This window comes from Serinus canaria, chromosome 12 (genome assembly GCF_022539315.1).
Source record: "Serinus canaria isolate serCan28SL12 chromosome 12, serCan2020, whole genome shotgun sequence".
Taxonomy (NCBI): domain Eukaryota; kingdom Metazoa; phylum Chordata; class Aves; order Passeriformes; family Fringillidae; genus Serinus; species Serinus canaria.
In genome coordinates, this window is record NC_066326.1 from 17092878 (window position 1) to 17105792 (window position 12915).

General features: G+C 43.5%; 3 protein-coding genes across 4 annotated transcripts in view; 1 reads left to right on the plus strand and 2 right to left on the minus strand.

The window, feature by feature from the left end:
• Window positions 1-1598, minus strand: part of CENPP (centromere protein P) — a 112732-nt gene extending 111134 nt beyond the window's left edge. The window contains exons 1-2 of one of the 2 annotated variants that reach the window (XM_018914958.3): window positions 1344-1598; window positions 72-265 (exon numbers count right to left, since the gene is read on the minus strand). In XM_018914958.3, the coding sequence (XP_018770503.1) occupies window positions 72-208 (137 nt within the window). In that variant the 5' untranslated portion in view covers window positions 209-265; window positions 1344-1598. The remainder of the gene's footprint in view (window positions 1-71; window positions 266-1343) is intronic. The other variant, XM_018914957.3, reaches the window with a different exon arrangement.
• A 639-nt stretch (window positions 1599-2237) lies between these two features.
• NOL8 (nucleolar protein 8) lies at window positions 2238-12490 on the plus strand. Its single transcript, XM_050979331.1, is given in 17 exon segments — window positions 2238-2496; window positions 2585-2767; window positions 2940-3002; window positions 3778-3856; window positions 4154-4301; window positions 5140-5208; window positions 5515-7371; window positions 7650-7766; window positions 8098-8217; window positions 8548-8632; window positions 8986-9130; window positions 9654-9737; window positions 10320-10588; window positions 10801-10927; window positions 11376-11446; window positions 12128-12217; window positions 12220-12490. Coding segments are annotated over 16 exon segments (3483 nt in total). The 5' UTR covers window positions 2238-2496; window positions 2585-2628; the 3' UTR covers window positions 12240-12490.
• Window positions 12491-12830: 340 nt separating this feature from the next.
• LOC115485187 (PHD finger protein 7-like) overlaps window positions 12831-12915 on the minus strand; it is a 2606-nt gene continuing 2521 nt past the window's right edge. The window contains 1 exon segment of the mRNA XM_050979498.1: window positions 12831-12910. Coding sequence (XP_050835455.1) covers window positions 12831-12910 — 80 coding nt within the window.

Below are 12915 nucleotides of genomic sequence, written 5' to 3' on the forward strand. Positions count from 1 at the left end.
GCAAAAAGGTTATCCCAAACAATTTTGACAATGAAATTCTATTAATCTATCAAATGAAAAACAAGGCATACATTGACTTCAGTATCTCCTCATCAGAAAAGAAGGTGGATTCTTGTCGCATATCTTCATACTTTTCTGTCAGCAGCCTAATTTCTTCTTCCAGTGCCTGGATTTCATTTTCATAAGCTTGAAAACCACCCTCGTCCATTTCTCAGAATCACTGCATATAACAAAATAAGGATTTTTCTCAGGAACAATCAGTTTCCTAAAATCACAAATATAACGTTAGGCAATAGTTTCAAGATACAGAGCACTGCACAGCCTCCAGATACAGAAGTTAAATCAGGGATCTAACAGAGTCAGAGGCTTTAAGAACCTTTTTAATTAGTCATTATTTGATCCAGGAGTGCACTCAGCTGTTTTACATTCGCTCTAATAGAACAACAAGCTGCTCCACAGGTAAAAACCAACTGCAATCAGAGACAAAAACGGAACCCAGCTTTGGCCAATTGACCTAACGACCCACCTGGACAGAGGAGGCACAGCTGCTCCTAACACCATCTGCCTTCAGAGTAAACAGCAGTACAGACACTAACTGCAAACACTTTTCACCAATAATATAAAAAATAAACCTCAGTTTTCAGGAAAAATAATAATCTGACATTCAGCCTAGCTACAACACATTCAGAAGCGTGTGGAAGATATATGCAGCTCAAAACTAATGAGATAATACTTTTGACCAGGAAAACCCAACATTTAGTTTTGTGTGGTTTTAAACCACCCCTACTCTATGTGGTGTGTAAGTTCCACACTAACATCCTTCAGTCAAAGGGTATAAGGGGGAAATTGCATTTTATTCGTTTATTTCCTAGGAAGCAGTGCCTTTATAATACACATAAGAAAACAACATCAAAAGCACGCTTTGCATTAAAAACTTAGTGAATAAAGGAAGCATATGCAATTAAATAATCATCCAGTGGTGACCAGATTTTTTTGGACTGGATATGGTGAAGAAAGTCATGGTCACAATAAAGAGTATGGTGTGAAAAAGAAAAACATTACAGCAGCCGGAACTTTACCCCAGGCCAGCTGGTCCCTATTTTAACAGCAGTAACAGGAGACATAAACTACTTACAGCTACTTAAACTCAAGGATTTCACTAGGCGGCAGAAGACTCAAACACTAGTTACGACTTTAAAGACTTTATATCTAAAAAAAAACCAAAACCTACTCTTGAATCAACTAAAACGACTTTTACAAACAGTTCTCCTCTTATATATCATACATGTGTATATTTATAAATATTTGTGCATTAACATCACATCTTTCACATTTTTACGTACCTGCCTGCTTACAGCTCCGAGTACTTGACTCTATGCTGCCACAGGAGGAGCTGGGAAGCGCTTTGGAGCGTTTGTGAGAACCGAACGGGCGCGTTCCGTGCCTGCTGCTTCCCTGCAGAGACCCTTCAGTCCTCGCAGGGCGATGCTAAAACCGCGACACGTCCGAGGAGCCGGAGCTGACCCGCGCCGAGGCTCGCAAGTGACAGAGGTACCCCAGGGGCGGAACGGGTGGCCGAGCAGCGCAGTTGGGAGCCGCGGCAGCCGCTACAGCCGCAGACACCCGGCCCTGAGAGAGGAGCGGAGGGAGCCCGCGCTGAGGGCAGGGCGGCGATCCGTGGGAGCCCGCGCTGAGGGCAGGGCAGCGCTCAGACCCGGCGCGCGCGCCCCGCACTTTTCGAACCGCGCGCCAACTCACGAGCCCGGGCGCTACCACAGCTGCTGCCCGAGCGGGTGGCGCCGGCAGCGCCTTCCTTCCCCTCCCTGTCGAACAGCAGAGCCGCTAGGAGATAATATCCGAGCGCTTTGTCGTAAACGAAAGCAAAAAAGCCTTGCTTTGTCAGCTGTTCCCTTGTTCGCGTTAATCTTTGCTCGCGTGGTCCGGACAACACCCCCGCTTTTCTTCCTGGTTTGTCACTTTCAAAGCGTCCGCTGCCACAGGAGCCAGCCCCCGTGTCCCCAGCACACCTGACCGGCCGGAAACAGGAACCCAGCAGAGGCGAGCAGCCGATCAGAATCCAGAGGCACCAGGAGGCGGAACCCTTTTTTCGAGTGAGGGCTGGGAAGAGTTGCGGGGGGGAAGGTAAGGCGGTGGCGCCGCGGGGCTCGCACATGGCGGCGGTGAGGCCGGGCCGGGGGCACAGCGGGGCCGGGGTCCCTCAGGCCGGGGGTCCCTCGACATCTCCCGGGAGGGGAGGGTTGGGCGGTGGGCTGTGTTCCCGCCACAGGAAAACCTTGGGTTATATTGTAAAGAGCTGTTTGCACTTATTCTCGCGCATACGTTTATGTGGTTCAGTTGTGTGGTTCAGCGTTTTAAAAAGCCCCTGAGCTCCGGCTTCCTGCAGCAGCGCGGGGTTTGCTATCGCCGCTCTGGAACAGAGCGTGTTACCCACTGCAACTCCTCTGAGTGCTCTGCTCATAAGGTTCTTCTCATAAGGTGGCTTTTTAATGCACTGATTTCTCCCTGATTCGCTATTCTAATCGCGTTAATTTGCGTGTCGCTGAACTGTTCTGTCTCCCTGCAGAGGAACAGAGTGTGTGTCCTGGTGTGACGCCTTGGCTTGGCAGCATGGAGAAGGAACAGGTTTCCAAACGTCTCTATGTTGGAGGGCTTGGCCACACGGTTTCCAGGGCTGAGCTGGAAGAAAGATTTGGCAAGTTTGGGCGTGTTTTGGAGGCAGAGATTATTACCAGGAAAGATGATCAGGGTAATGGATTTCTTTCAGTTTTTAAAAGTCATTTGCTTTTCTGTTAGGCGCATGAAATGGAATTTTTGCTTCTGTTTGGAACATGAAATGGAATTTTTGCTTTAGAGCCAGTTCAGTTTTAAAGGAAATGATGGAACTACATAAGACTAACTTAATGTTTGTCATTGATCAGGGAATCCTACGAAAACTTTTGCTTATGTCAGTGTCAAGATTTCTGATGCAGATCTGAAAAAGTGTAAGTACTTTTTTTTTTCTTTTCTTTTTTTAGTGTTTGAGCCAAGTGACATTGCTGATAGCTCATCTTATGCTGTCACATCCAGCTGTGGTCATGGTAGAGCCTCTTTCATTTTCTCGTCAGGTTGATTTCAGTTTCTTTAAGCTGCAGCTTTGTGGAAGCTGCTTTGCTGAAGTTTTCAGAAATTGCTGTGAGCAGATTGAAAAGATCCCTTGTGACTGAAGGAGGGTGATTTGTGAGTTTCAGAGACTCAGAGAATGGTCTGCCTTGGAGGGGACCTTAATGATCATCTCGTGGCACCCTCTGCCACGGCAGGGACTCCTTCCACTGTCCCTGGCTGCCCCAAGCCCTGTCCAGCCTGGCCTGGGACACTGCCAGGCATGGGGCAGCTGCTCTGGGCACCTTGTTTGTTTGTTCTAAGCCTTTTGTGCCTCATGTGCTTTCATCTGATCTATAAAACACTGAAATTGATTTCTGTGAGAGGACACCCAGAAGGAGAGCTAATGTAAAGCTTCTTTTGCAATGTGCCCTGGCTCTGGGGAATGCCTGTCATTTGGCACTTCTGAAGGGAGAACTTCAGCTTTGGCTGTAAACCTGTTGGTTTAGGATTTGGATATTGGCCCTCAGATGAAGCCCTGACACAAGTGAGCAGTCAGGTACAAGGTGATGCTGAGGAACCTCAGGCTGTCATACAAGGAGGCCTAGTGAAGTCTGTGAGAGTTTGTTTTTTTTTTTTTTATGTAGAAAATACTCATTTCCCATCTTTGTTTTGCAGGCATGTCAGTTTTAAATAAAACAAAATGGAAAGGGGGGACACTGCAAATTGAGTTGGCCAAAGAAAGCTTTTTGCACAGGTAGAAACCAATCTTTTCAAATGTATGTTGTTGCTAAAACTGCCTTTTTTCTGCTTATCTGATAATGTTATGGCTATACTTTCATTTGGTACACTCTTACTGTTTCAGTTTGGTAGATTCTCTGGGCTGTTGATTTATCTTTGATGCTGTAACACGTTTTGCATCACTGTTCCCTCAGAGGTGATGGGTTAATTCCCTGAGTGGGGCAATTCCCAGTGGCTGCTGTTCTGTGGGAGGGGATCACTGCCAGCTCCAATTCTGCACCTTTTTCCATGTGTGATGAACTTTCTGCTATAGGTTGGCCACAGAGAGGGAGGAAGCAAAGCTGCAGAAAGAAAAACCACAGAAAAATGACCAAATGTGTCTGCTGGAATCACTGAAAAAAAAGGGAATTGTGGACTTCCACATGAGAGCAGTACCAGGTACAGAGGTGCCAGACCATAAGGTATGGTGGGGGAGATGTACAAGAGAAATAAAAGAATAAAAAGCAAGCTTATTGCATCTAAATTCATGCCAAAATTATGCTTTATGTAAAGAAACTTCATTATTAGGAGTGACAGTGCAAGCTGTGGAAAGTACTCTGAGGAAATACCTCGTGTGTAGACAGGAGAGGGCTCCTGGCATTCTTTGCAGTGAGTGGAAATGATCATCACCATACTGTCCACTCTTGCCATGTGAAATGAGGAAATGCCCTGCTCCTCACTGAAACTGGGAATGTGCTTGTGTCACCCTTAAAAGCTGGCAGGGGAAATTATTTCTGTGCACCACACAACTTTTGGTGGCTGGGTTGGGCTTCAGCACAGGATCAGGGTCTGCCCATGCTTACAAAAGTAAGAATAAAGTCACCTGACATGCAAATCTAGGCAACAAAATTTATATTTACTACAAAGTTTTCAAAACTGTTTTCTAAGCATTGAGTGGTTTTAAAAATATTTTTTGTGAGAAGGGGGAAAAAAGCAAAATTATAGTGATCCTGTCTTTGTTGATACAACTGTTAATTCATAAATCAGAAACCCTGTGCTAAAAATAGCCCTTGTAAAGAAATTTGGTTTATTATCTCTATTTGTAGGTTGTAGAAATTTATTTTTTTGGTTGGCTTTGGTTTGGTTTGTTTTTGAGAAGGAGGCTTGCCGTGTTGCATGGCAGGGCTCACTAGAGAGAATAAAGAAAAAAGAATTAATCACATGTGGTTCTTTATTTGTGTTTTTGTTATTCAATGATTTATTCCAGAGTTGCTTCTATGCTCTTTTTTTTTGACATTGATTATTTTTCTTTTCTTTCAGAAATGGGTTGTTGGAAAATTTGGCAGAGTCTTGCCTATCCTGCACCTTAGGAATCAACAAAAAAATAAAATATCCTTTTTTGATTGTTTGAACACAATTCCCTTCCTTCTTTTGTCATATGGGAAAACAGTCAATTGATAGTCCTAATTTTTACTCTTCTGTCAGACTTAATTTACTGAATCCCCCAAGTAAATCCTGCAGTAAGTTTGTGTGACTTGAGCAGTTGTTTTACACTGCACTGAGTTGCTTAAAGACTTATGGTCATAGCATGAAAAAGAGTTCTTTGCTGTCCTTCCCTGCAGAATTCAGCCTCTTCTCAAATCCCTGAGTCTGCTGAAAGAACTGGGGCCTTTCAAATCCTTAACTCAGACTAACGTGGTGAAGTATGACCCCTCAAAGTACTGCCACAACCTGAGGAAGCTGGAGCCAGAGCTGGCACCTGCAGCTCCTGTGTCCCAGCTCACCTGGAGCCTGGGAGGGGGAGAGGACAGTGGGAGCAGGAAGCGGCGAGGGGAATGCCCTGGGACTGGGAAAGCACCGGAGAAACGGAGGCAGCTGGGCACAGAGGCCCTGGGTGGAGCAGCTCTGTCCTCTGGGTGCCCACCACATCCTAAACACACAGACTCACCCCAGCTCAGCCAAAGATCAAAACCCAAACCTGCTGATGAGTTGAAATTGCCTCCAGCAAGGAGATTGGATGGGAAAATATCTAAAAATGCTAATGGAGTTACAGGCAAAAATAATACCAGTCATTCTGATAGTGACATTGATTCTGAAGAGGAGATCAGAGCAATGGTAAAGAAAGAGGCAGAAAGACAGAAAGCTGAAAATGTTGAGACTGAAAGTGAGCACTTGGAAATTGTTGGGGGTAATTTTGAATTGAAATACAGTAGCCACTGGTCCTTAAGCAATTCAGATGCCACGAAGAAAGCTGTCAAAGGAAGTAACAAAGAGGAAGAGGCTATGGAATGTGATAATGGTTATGATTCAGCAGATACAGATGAAATCATTGCTGAAAGTAAAACTCCAGAAGACTCGAAACAGGGGAGGGTGAAAAATAAAGAAATACTAGCTAAAAAAAAAAGTGGTTTGGTAAACAGCTCCTCACTGAAACCTCGCAGTTTAAAAGAAGAACACGTTGAAAGAAAAGGGAAAAGCAAAAAATCCAGAATTGCTGCCTTGCAGAGCACAGCAGAGACAGGTGATAGTGACAGCTCTTGTTCAGAGTCTGAAACCAGCTCTGATTATGAGTCTATGATGCAAAACTGTTACCGCCTAGACCTTACCTTGGATGACTTAAAAGCACTGGCCACAGAAAACACTGGGACACCTGCAGAGGGGTCAGGCAGTGAACAGAGTCCTTGTCACTCCAGTGTTGAAGATAATCCCAAGGATAATACTGTAAATAAACCAAAATTTTCTAAATTTCACCCTGCAGTTAAAAAAAACCCCATCTGTCCTGAAGATGTGCTGGCTGATATTTTAGCAGGGGAGGAGGATGTTGTTGAGGAAAGCTCCAAGGGACAGAACAATTCACATTTGAAATATCAGCCCTTCAGAGGAATGGGGTCCCTCTGTGTAAAAGAGTTAAGTAAGGACAGCACTGGCTTAAAGAAGAAGTCTGTAGAAAGTTTGGTAGCTGAAGCTTGTACATCTTATTTTGGGAAGGAGTTACCTAAAAATCAGTCAAAGAACCATCCCTCGTGTTCACCTGAAGTCAGCAGCAAAAAGAGACACAAAGTGCCTTTTGAACAGCATGAGGAGCTGTCAGCTGCTGCCTCCTCAGCAGGTCAGAGACTTCAGCCTGGTTCCAGGCCTCATTTGCAAGGGAAGAACAAAGGTGTGAGTTCTCCACAAGCCCAAAATTCAGAGCACAGAGCCGCTGCTGCCAGTACTGATCATGGTGATGGGAGCAGTGACATGGACAGTGATGCTGCAGGGGCCCAGGAGCACGTTAAACAGCAACTGAAGAGCCCAAAACTGCTTTCCAAAACATTAAAGAGGAATACAAGCAAAAAAACCCCAGAATGTGAAGGTAATGAAGATGGGAAGGAGAATACAAGCCTTTTGGAAGATAAGGAGCTTTGTCTTCGAGCTGCTGCTTCCTCAAAGGAGCCCAGTGCAATAGAGAAACAGCTCCAGGACAACCAGAGGAGGCTGGCAGCTCTGGAAGAGAGACACAGAGAGAGGGAATTACAGAAAAAACTCATTCAAGGAGCTCTTTCAAATCTGGTAATTACAACTTCTGCCTGAATAGTACACAATGCAAGGAAGAGGGTAATTAATACATGTGGGATAAGGTGTTTTAAGATCATAATCTGGAATTTCTAATGACATTGCCAGTTTTCAGAGTATACAAAATGCTGCATACCTGCTCCCTGGAATACCCGTAGAGTTGCAAGAGGCATAGTGGGTTCCTGGTTTTGTGTCATTGAAACATCTTTCAGATAGTTGTGTCTGAGCACAGCAGGTATTTGATGTGTTTGACTTGACAGTTGACTCTTTCCTAGGACAGGCAGCCAGCAGGACAGCACAAACACATCATATTCGATTCTGATGTGGAAGATGAAGCTAAAGAGGATGAGATGTTGAAGAAGGATGCAAATTTGGGAAATGGGCATGGAGAAGTAAGTGTTACTGGGAAAAAAATCAGTACAATGTAATCAGAAAGTTGAATTTTTAAACTATTTCATATTGTAACACCTGAGTTTCCCTTTGCATGGGTATTTTGCCTATGGTAAAAGTGAATAGTCATAACTGTAAAGCAGAATTGTACAAGGTGTGTGAACAAGGTAAGACTTGAAAGCACATGGATCAGGAAGGGAGCTGGTTGTGCAAGAAATCTGCTTTTTCAGCTGAACTGGAGAGCACATGAACAAAGCTGGTACTGATTTACATTCTGTCATTTATGTGAACAGCTGCTTTTCTCTTCTTTTCTTTTCTGTTTGTGTAACAAAGGATAAGTCAGCTCCCAAACCTTCGGGCAGACTGTTTGAGAGCAGTGAGGATGAGCAAGAGGATACGGATGATGAGCGATTCAAAATTAAGCCCCATTTTGAAGGCAAAGCTGGTGAAAAAGTGAGTGAAGCCATTACTGTAATTTAGTTTTCCTCTAGGTCTCCATAGCACCGCTTCAGTAGAACATAATGTGTGTTTTTTCATTCTTGCTGAGTATGATTTTTATGAAATTAAACCAGAATTCCTGTAAAGGAAGGACATAATGTGTGGTGGGGAGTGGGAGGAGTTTCTCTGACACTGTCATCTTCACATACAAAGAAATTACTGAAAATGACATCAGAAGCTAAACATAAAGACTATGTTGGCATTGTTATAGTAAAAAAAAAAAAAAAGTTACTGAATTATGATTTTCTTCTCCAGTGCTTAATAGCATCTGTTTCATTTGTTCAGCTCCTGCAGCTGCAGTCTCGCTTTGGCACTGATGAAAGGTTCCGCATGGATGCTCGATTCCTTGAGAGTGACAGTGAGGAAGAAGGTAAAGCTGATCACATTTCCTGGTTACTGGTGGCCATAGAGCCTTCCAACAGCCTTTCTTGCTTTACTGGGATCTTGTGTAGAGCATCTGTCAGTGGCAGGGGGGTTGCACAGCTGTGTGGTGCAATCAGGGAACGGGTTAAATAAATGCTCTGACTTTGCCATGAAATAGATGCCTGTGACATTTCTAATGAAGGGTTTTCTACAGTGCAAGGCAGAAAACCTTCAAGTAGCTTTAAGATAAAAGGAAGTGATGTGTTCACAGATGTGAGCTCTACTAGCACTATAGGAAATGTTATGCATCCCACATTACAGGCTTAGCAGAATAAATAGAATGTATTTATTTTCTACTAGCAGAGACAAACAGCCTGAAGGCAGATGAAGAAGAGGAGCTTGCTGCAGAGAAAAAGAAAAATCTGCAAATACTGGGAAGCCTCCTAAATATCAACCTGGAGCAGCCCAAGCCAAATAAAACAGCCACAAGTGTGAAGAAATTCAAGTATGAGTCATCTGCTATCAGTAAAAAAGAAGGTTTAGGAAGGCTTAGGAAGGAGGCTGAAAGACCCTGAAATCTCTGAGTTTTGGAAGATGGGCATAAAGGGTTCTTGTGTGTTGTTTTGGGTTTTTTACTCCTTTAGATTATTTGAATTTATGCAATGCTTGGTACTAGAAGAAATATCTCCACATCTACATGGATAGCTGTATTTATGTAGCTCCTCAAGAGATGATCAAGTGCAGGTATAAACTCACTGCATAACACACAAGTTGAGGGTGTTTTATCAGAAACATCACAATTTGATTAAATCCACTTCTCCTTATATCTTTCCTGACCCAGACACTGACTAGAGGGTCAGCTGACTTTTCCTAGGCTTTCTAACTGCCAGTTACATTTTGGATCAATTTAAACCTTGTTTGGTAAATGAATTAATGTGAATCTTGATCTGACTGTAAAATTTTGAGGTAGCTTTCATTCTTGCATTTAGATTGTACACTGCTGTTTCTTTTCCTTTCTATTTTAATAGAGATATTAATGCCCTCCGGTATGATCCAACAAGAAAGGACCATGCAGTTTTTGAAAGGAAACCAAGTGCTACAGAAAAGGAGAGGTAGTATTACAGCTTGGTAACTAGAGTTGTGTTTCTTCCCATGGAAAGATGGTTATAGCAACAGACTGAGTTTAAAACTATGCAGATTGATCTGATTCTAATTTAGTTCTCTCTCCGTTGCTAAAATCAAGATATAATAGGAATTCAGACAACTAAAACCAACGTGTGGTGTCATCTTCCCTTTCTAGTCCATCTGATTTCTGGATGGCATTTTCTGTCCTCACTGAAGGTCAGAAAGCTCAATTCAGGGACTTGGACATTTGCAGGTCTGTGGGAAAAGCTTTAGAAATCTGTACTAAAGATTGAACAGATTAAGAAATGTGTGCTAAATTGATTTCTGTGTAGCCATGTATTCAGAGACAAGTCACTCAAGGATGTGGCTAATTAAAAAGGACTCTTGTTCCTGCCTTTAGACTCCAACCTCGGATGTTTCCCCACTGCTTACCCTTGAAAGTAACCCACTCCTTAATGGGCTTGGATATGCTTAGGGAGACATTCAGAGCATGGTGGCTCTTAGGGGAGCTGTGTCTGAAAAGGATGTGTGCTGGCTTGCTATCCTTGCACAATCTCATTGCAGTAAAGCCAAAAAAAGAAGAAGGAAGAGAGTGAGACACTGCCCCAAGTGTCTGAAGAAATCTATTATGATATTGCTGCTGATTTAAAAGACTTGTTTGGATCTTCAAAGAAAACACCAGAAAACACGGAGGAAATACCCTGGGACAAAGAGGATGCACAGGACTCTGCCCCAGATGACCATCTGGGACCTTTGCCTGAGAAGGACGCAGCTCAGGAGCTGAGTGCTTTCAAGTTTTCCTTCTTTGGAGACACAGAGGAGTTGGCCATCAAAAAAGGTAACAGCAGAATGAGTAAGAGATCCCTAGAACAAAGTGGAAAATACTGGGGAAAAGATAAGAGCTGGAAAAATCTAGGAGGAGAACATTCTGTCCTTCCTACATATGTCTTCTCCACTGTAAGTATTTCACTTGAAAGGAGGAATTTGTCCTGACCAGTAGAGGAATAATGTGGTTTTGGCTTTTTTTCTCTATCGGTGCTGTTATCGCAGAGCCTTACGTACTTGAAACAATAAAGCCAGTGAAGGTCACGTGGCAAGAGGATCCACGTTTCCAGGACAGCAGTTCTGAGGGTGATGATGAGCCTGAGATGTCAGGAAGTGAAAAGGACCAAGAAATGCAAGTTCCATTTCTCTTTGTTTTCTACTTGGCTGTAGTAGTTGGAGGCTGTGGGAATATTACTAGCAGCACTCGGGAAGTGGGAAAGTGACATTGCACGCCTCTGAGCAGTGACAGTCATCTTGGAAAACCATTTGTGCTGCACAGAGTGAAAACTCCCAGCAGCCCATTTGATGTGAAGTTGCATATGAAAAAAGAGAAGTAGAGCACAAGAAATTAACTGGGTCATTTTGGTTTGACCAACTCCAAACTGAGTTTGCCCAAAAGCCAAAGACGCAGTCAGTTTTCTCTTTAGAAGTGGGTTTTGTAAAATAAAAAGTTCTATTTGGTTACCAGGGAATAAAGCTCTTCAATGTATACAATTTCTCTAAAGCACTAGAGTTTAAGACATGTTCATGGAATTTGATAGTACAATTGAAGATGCTCAAATCCCTTTGTACTTGTCTAGGTTTCTTTTTTTACTACGCACAGAAAGTGCTAGAGATTTTTTCTTCTCCAAAGATGATGAACGCCTAAGAGGTAGGACAGAATTTCTTCACCCCCTTTTGTATTTTTTTCCTTTTAAACTCTTCCTAGAATTCAGTGAGGAGGAAAAAATGCTGCCTAGTTATGAAAGTTTTCTAGAGAAAATTTGCCACCCTTACTTGTGGTCCAATTTGTGGTAGAATCCTGTGAGAAATTCCTGGTAAAATAAAGGTCAAGCAGATTTCTGTGGTTTTTTTTCTTTCAGATAGTTGCCTAATAGGAATATGGACTTGTAGAGTTTACAAAAATATTAGTCACTTGACAGGTTACCTAGACATTTTGGATCCTTGCAGGAGTATCTTAGTAAACTGCAATCTTCCAGCCTGTCTGATTTACAGGGTGTGTTGAAATGGAGAGCTGATTCCTCAGCAGGCCTCAGTTCTGGGGGAAGATGCGGGGTGCTGGTGCTGAGCTTTTAATGAAACAGCTGCAGTTTCACTGCAATTTAGATTGCAGCATCTTGAGGAAAACTGCTGCTGCCTTTCATTGCTCTTAGTACACCAGGCTGCAGTAGAGAACATTTCTGCTGGAGCCAAGGTGTGGTGGGGGGCAGGAGAACAGGAAGGATGAGAAGAAACGATTTCTGACTTTATTGCTGTGTTGTTCGTGATTGTTAGAAGCAGCAGCACAATCAGAAGTGTTTAAGCCCATTAATTGGTTGTTTCTTTTGTGCAGAGGGTCCAAAGTTATTCTGTAGATCTGAAGAGCTCAGTGAAGAAAATGAGGGTTGGGAAGACAGACGTAGATTATTGCTTGAGGTGAGTATGAAACATCTATTCCCTGGTAACTCTAGGTGAAAGCAGAGCATGGGGAAGGAATGCAGGTTGCACTGTGCATGCAAAATATATTCAGAACCTCGAAGAGAGCTTTAAATTTGTAATGACCAGGTGCAAATGTTTTTTACTCTGCCAGTGTGTATAACATCATGTTGTGTTTTCCAGTCAGGTAAAACAATGCTTCTCTGTATGTTACAGCAGCAGCTACTTAACTGTATGTAAGGAATGTATTTAAGAGAAAAAGTGAATTCAGAAACTTCTAATCCTATGTTGCGTATTCACCATTTTCAGGAATGCAGGAAGAAGCACAAGGATGCCAAAAGAAAAGTGAGAGCAAAACAATAAATTTTCTTTCACAGATCAGAAGCTTTTCCATTTTTTTGTTCCTTGAAGAAGTTGCCAACCAACATTACTTTGAAAATCCTTACAAAGATGTAGCAGGGATAAATATCTGCAAACCCTGTTAGGCCGTGTTTTGGAGCTGGGGCTGAGGGTCTCGTGTCCTGGGGAGCCAGGGGAAGGCTCCAGTCCTGACTGTGCAGCCAGGCCGGGGCCCTTGAGCTCCAGCCCATCCCTGGTGGCTCCAAGGGCAAGCAGGAATGTCAAGGCTCCCCCAGGCCTAGGCCAGGCCAGGCCAGAGCAGTGTCCGCAGCCCCTCCAGAAGCCCTCTGCCAAGCCCGACCTGGG